The sequence below is a fragment of the Falco cherrug genome, unplaced genomic scaffold (assembly GCF_023634085.1).
Source record: "Falco cherrug isolate bFalChe1 unplaced genomic scaffold, bFalChe1.pri U_24a, whole genome shotgun sequence".
NCBI classification, from domain to species: domain Eukaryota; kingdom Metazoa; phylum Chordata; class Aves; order Falconiformes; family Falconidae; genus Falco; species Falco cherrug.
In genome coordinates, this window is record NW_026599291.1 from 27,128 (window position 1) to 33,161 (window position 6,034).

The 6,034-nt window shown below is 70.8% G+C and overlaps 1 protein-coding gene across 1 annotated transcript; it reads left to right on the forward strand.

Annotated features, from left to right (window-relative positions):
• The first annotated feature begins 1,230 nt into the window (after positions 1–1,230).
• NOSIP (nitric oxide synthase interacting protein) lies at positions 1,231–5,854 on the forward strand. Its single transcript, XM_055700385.1, is given in 13 exon segments — positions 1,231–1,520; positions 2,049–2,124; positions 2,358–2,378; positions 2,381–2,436; positions 2,438–2,463; positions 2,804–2,873; positions 2,876–2,885; positions 3,369–3,494; positions 3,643–3,731; positions 4,248–4,435; positions 5,070–5,113; positions 5,116–5,177; positions 5,630–5,854. Coding segments are annotated over 12 exon segments (972 nt in total). The 5' UTR covers positions 1,231–1,520; positions 2,049–2,054; the 3' UTR covers positions 5,840–5,854.
• Positions 5,855–6,034: the final 180 nt, after the last annotated feature.

The window sequence follows — 6,034 nt, forward strand, 5'->3', positions numbered from 1 at the left end:
GCGCTCACGGAGCGGCCATGTTGGCTGGCGGGGCCGCGCCGCCGCCGCTTCCTCCCACAATGCACCGCGCGGCGGGGGGGGGCCGCGAGGGCGGGGCGGGCGGCGCGCGGCGGCGGCGGGAGCGCGGAAGGGGCGGGGACGGGACGGGGGCGGGGCCAAGCGGCGGCGGGAGCCGTCGGGGGCGTGGTGGAGGGACGGCAGGCGTGGCCAGGGCAGCAGGGGCGTGGCCAATACGGAGGACCCTGTGGGGACGTGGCCAAGGCCGCGGAGGCGTGGCCAAGCGACGGCGGGAGCCTGCGACGGCGAGGACAAGGCGGCGGGGGCGGAGACAAGGCGACGGGAGCCTGTGGGGGCGTGTCCCAGCGTGACGGGAGCCTGTGGGGGAGTGGCCAAGACGACGGGAGCCTGTGGAGGCGTGGTCAATGCGGCGGGGGCGTATCCAAGCGTGACGGGAGCCTGTATCCAAGGCCGAGGAGGCGTGGCCAAGCTGCGGCGGGAGCCTGTGGGGGCGTGGTCAAGACCGTGGGGGCGTTGCCGAGACAGCGGGGGCGTGGCCAAGCGCGACGTGGAGGCTGTGGGGGCGTGACGGCGGGATGGGGGCGTGGCCAAGTACTCGAGGGCGTGGCCAAGCAAAGCGGGAGCCGGCGGAGGCGTGGACAAGGCGGTAGGGGCGTGGTGAAGAGCGACGGGAGCCTGTGGGGGCGTGGTAGTGGAACGGGGGCGTGGCCAAGCGGCGACGGGAGCATGTGGGGCGTGGTCATATCTGCAGGGGCGGAGCTACGGGGGGTGGGGCGCTGTGGGCACTAGCAGCTGCGCGGGGGTGGGGGGGCCCTAGGGGGGCCGGGACCCCTCCCCCCGCCATGGGGTTCACCGCGGGCAACGGCCCCCCACCCCCAAGGGTTCCCCCGCAAACTGGGACGCCCCCGTAATGGGCCCTCCTGGACTGGAGGGGTCACTGAAGGACCTGGGGGGGTCACTGGGGGAACTAAGAGGAGCTGAGAAGTACTGGGGGCGTCACTGGGGAACTGGGTGTCACTGGGTGGGGCTGGGGGGGCTACTAGTGCATTACCCCTTAGGGGGGGGAACGGGGTTTGTTACTGGGAGGCACTGGAGGGGAAGGGGGAAGGGACTAGAGGGAGCTAGGAGGCACTGGAGCATAGCAAGGGGAACTGGGGGGAGCTGGGGCTTACTGGGAGGAGTGGAAGAGACCGGGGGGGGACAGGGGGAGCTGAAGGGGGAACTGGAGGTACTGAGGGCAACTGGGAGGTGACAGGGAAAGACTGGGGGGGCAGCAGGAGGCGCTGGGGGAGCCTCGAGGCTGACTGGGGCCAACTGGGAGGCGGAGGGAGGCCCAAGGGACCCCGGCAGGGGGGAACCTGCGGCTGCCCGGAGCCTCCCGCTGCCTCTCCCGGAAGCGCGGCTGCGGTACTTCCGGCAGAGGGCCGCTGTGCCTGACGCACTTCCGGCGCGCCAACGTCCAGCTTCCGGAGCGGCGGGCGGAGCGGCGGGACAGCCGGGAGGTGAGGGGGCGCGGGCCTCACCCCCCCCGGGACCCCCCTGACCCCCCCCCGACTCCCCTGGATCCCCCTGACCCTCCCCGGAATCGCCCCGGGGCCTCTCTGACCCCCCCGCCCTCTCCGTGCCCCTCCGTGCATCCCCCATGACTTCCCCCTGACCCTCTCGGACCCCTCCGGGCCCCTCTGACCACCCCCCCCCGTGACGCCCCCCGGGCCCCTCTGACCCCCCCTCGGGGCAACCCTGTGACCCCCCGACCCCCACTCTGATCCCCTTCCTCCGGGCCGCTCTGGCCCCTCCCCCCCTCCGGGGCCCCTCTGACACCACCATCCCCCGCCCTCCTCCGGCCCCCTCCGGGACCCTCTGAACCCTCCCCGCGGCCCCCTGTGACACCCTTCTGACCCCCCCCGGGCCCCTCTGCCCCCTCCTGCCCTCTCCGGGCCCCCCCACGGGCCTCTCTGACCCCCTCCACGGGACTCTCCCTGGACCCTCCAGGACCCCCCCGGTCTCCCTGACCCTCCCCTCCCCCGCAGGCCGCCATGACTCGCCACGGGAAGAACTGCACGGCCGGGGCCGTGTACACCTACCACGAGAAGAAGAAGGACACGGGTGGGTGGGAGGGGGCTGGGGGGGGTGAGACGCAGGGGTATGGGGGGCGGAGGGGGACAAGCGGCATCAGGGGGTGCTGGGGGTTCGATGTGGGGATGGGGAGTGGCATGCGGGGACACGGTAGGGGCACAGGGGGGTGAGAGGTGGGCAGGGTGCTGGGGGCGGGGGGGGCGGGGAGGGGCGGGGGGGGGCGGGGAGGGGCTGGGGGAGGGGCTGACGGCCCTGCCCCCCAGCGGCCTCGGGCTACGGGACGCAGCGGTGCGCGTGGGGCGCGACGCCGTCAAGGACTTCGACTGCTGCTGCCTGTCACTGGCAGCCCTGCCGGGACCCTGTCGTCACGTGAGGGCCCCCCCGGACCCCCCCAGCCTCCCCCCACACCCCCTAATCCCTCCTCCCTCACCACCCAACTCCCCACACACACACACACACCCCGCCGATTTTTGGGGCCCCCAGCCCCATCACCCTACCCCCAGGCCATCCCCCCCCCCCCCCCACTCTCAGGGCACCCCCTAGACCCCCTCCTCCTCCCACCATTGGGCTCCCTCTCCCAGGGTTTCCTTGGGTCACCTTGTGACAGGTGGTGGGGAGGGGGGTGTCCTTTCCCCTCCCTGCCCCCTGCCCCTTTCCCGGGTTCAGGGGGCCCTGCCACCCCCCGTGACCCATCCCCGGCCCCCCCCAGCCCTGACGGGTTCCTGTATGAGCGCGAGGCCATCGTGAGCTACCTGCTGCACCGCAAGGCTGAGATCGCGAGGCAGAGCAAGGTGGGGGCTGGGGGGGGCTGGGGGCCTGAGGGTGACCGGGAGTACTCATGGGGCTTCTAGGGGGAGACAGGAGGCCGGGGTTGGGTGGGGGGTAGTCTGGGGAGGGCTGGAGGGGAGGGTCTGAGGGAGGCGGGGGGGATCTGGGGGCGGGTCAGAGGGGGGCCAGGGGGAGTCTGGGGAGGATCTGGGAGCCTGGGGGACACCGGGGGGGGTGTCTGGGGGTAGTGGGGGGGCCTCGTGGGGGTCTGGGAGGCGGGGGGGGGGGCAGGGGATGGTTTCTGGGGGGCTGTGAGGGGCTGGGGGGGCCAGTGTGGTCTGTGAGCTTGGAGGGGGCCGCAGGGCAGGAAGGATGGAGGATTTATGGCAGGGGGGCCCTGAGGTGGGGCAAGGGGTGAGGATTTGGGGGATGGGGGAGGTTCTGGGGTTTGTGCGGGGCCGGTGTCCCCTCGGCACCCCTCTGACACCCCTGCCCCCCTCCCCCAGGCCTACGAGCGGCAGCTGGGCGCAGCAGCGGCGGGAGCAGGAGCAGCGGGGGCGGGCGGGGGGCCGAGGCGGCGCTCAGGGGCTTCCTGCAGGCCGAGACCCCCCTGGGGGGGGCAGCGACCCCCGGTACGGGTGGGGGAGGGGCAGGGGTGGGGGGAAGGGGGCTACAAATGGGGGGTATGGGGTGGGGGGTTTTTTGGGGGCTGTGGGTAGGAGTGGGCTTTGGGGGCAGGGGGGGCACTGGGCCCCCTGGGTGATGTGCTGCTCCCCCCAGACCCTGCCCCAGGACCCTCCGGGACCCTCCCAAGCTTCTGGATCCCCTCACTGACCCCTGAGGCTGGAGCCGAACGCCTGCGCAAGCCTGTGAGTGCCCCACGGCGTGACCCCCCCCTGCCCCACAACGGGACCCCTACCCCATGGCACAGCCCCCTGCCCCACATGGCCCCTCATGGCCCCACAGCGCAGCCCCCTGAACCACAGCCAGGCCCCTAGCCCCACATTGGGGTCCCCCCACCCCACAGCACCTGCCCCACGACATCCCAGCCCCACACTGGGGACGCCCCACCGCACAGCAGGGTTCTCCCACCCCACAGCAGGGTTCCCCCACCTGACAAGCACCTGCCCCATGGCATCTCAGCCCCACAGTGGGGTCCCCCCACCCCACAGCACTTGCCCCACGGCATCCCAGCCCCACAATGGGGTCCCCCCACCCCAGAGCGTCCTAGCCCCATGGCACATCATTAGTTTCTATGTCCTGGGTGGGATTTACACAGGGGGATGGGTGTCCCACACGAGTGCTGCCTGTGCCCATGGGGCACAGTGGGGCTGTGGGGTGCAGTGGGGCCATGGGGCACCCCCCAGCGCAGCCCTGCCCCCCAGGACAAGACGGTGCGGTGCCCCATGAGTGGGCGGCGGCTGCGGCTGGCGGACCTGGTGCCGGTGCGGTTCAGCGCAGCAGAGCCGGGGCTGCGGCGGGGGGAGCTGCTGGCGCGAGGGGAGCGCTATGTCTGCGCCGTCACCCGCGATGCCCTCAGCAACGCCACCCCCTGTGCCGTCCTGCGCCCCTCGTGAGTGCCCCTCGGGACCCCCAACTGCCCCCCCCCCCCCCCCCGCCACGGGGCCCCCAACTGCCCCCTCCTGGTGCCCCCCGGCTTCTCCTTGGGATTCCCCAACACCCCCCTGGGACCCCCAATTACACCTTGGGACCCCCAAATGCCCCCTTTCAGACCCACAACTGTCCCCCTGGGACCCCAAGTGCCCCCAAAGGGCCCCCAGCTTCCCCAACTGGGACTCCCAGTTACCTCTTGGGACCCCCAGCTGCTGCCCAGGGCCCCCAAGTGACATCCCGGGAACCCCCAATTACCCTTTGGGAGCCCCAAATGTCCCCCTGGGATCCCCAGCTGCCCCTTGGGACTCTAAACTGCCCCCCCGCCCCCCGTCCTGGACACCCAGTTACCCCTTGGGACCCCCCAAGTGATGCCCTGGGACCCCTAACTAATCATTGGGACTGCTAAATGCTCCCCAGGACTGCCAGTTACCACCCCGGGACCCCCAACTGCCACCTCAGGGTCCTTATCTGCCCCTCCCCCAGGGTCCCTGCTTGTTCCTGGGCCCCCAATTGCCCCCCAGGACCCCCAACTGCCCCCCCTGGGCCCCCCAAGCACTGTCCCGGCCCCTGACTGCCCCCCATATGTGGGGCAGGGGGGCCGTGGTGACTCTGGACTGCGTTGAGCGCCTGATCCGGAAGAGATGCGGGACCCCCTGACTGGGGACCCCCTGACAGAGGCAGACATCATCGTCCTGCAGCGGGTGGGTAGGGGAGGATTGGGGGTCCCAGGGTGGGGGAATTTGGGGGGGCTGGGGGGAACCAAATGGGGTGTGGGAAGGTTTTGAGAGGGTATCAAAAGTGTATAGGAATAGGGGGGGGGGAGGTGTGTCTGGGAGGAGTTTTGGGGTGTGTGCTGGGCAAAACTGGGGAGAGGAGGGGATCTGGGGGTCCTGGGAGGAGTTTGGTAGGGGCTTGGGGGGGGGGGGGGGGGGGGGGTGTCAGTCCTAGGGGAAACTTGGGAGAGGTGGTGATCTAGGGGGTCCTCGGAGGGGTTTTGGGGGGGGCAGGGTGTCTCAGGGGTCCTTTGGGGTGGAAGAATTGCGGGGGGGGGTGGGGGGGGGGGGGGGGGGGGAAGATAATTTGGAGTGATTGGGGGGGGAGGGGGGCTATGCCCTCACCCCCTCTTCCCCCCCCCCCCCCTCCCCCCCTTCAGGGTGGAACTGGCTTTGCTGGCTCTGGGGTCTGCCTGGAGGCAAAGAAGTCACGGCCAGTCATGCAGCCTAGGGGGGGGGGGCAGAATACCCCCAACACCCCTGGGGGGGAACCCCAGAAAATACACCAGCACCTGCACACACACACCCCCCAAAACATCCCTGGGGACACCCCGAGCCCGCCCACTTGTTGTCACCGCAAAATAAAATAGTCTTCTCTCCATCCTCTCTTTATTTGGAGGCGGGACCCTGAAACGCCCCTCCCCTGCTGGGCCACATCTCGGCGTTGCCCTTTTAAGAGCGGCTGGTCCCGCCCCTCGCCGGCTTAGCCAATGAGAACACATGACTGGTAAAACGTCAGTTTATTGGCAAGGGGTGGGGCATCCACTGGCACCACCCAATCATAA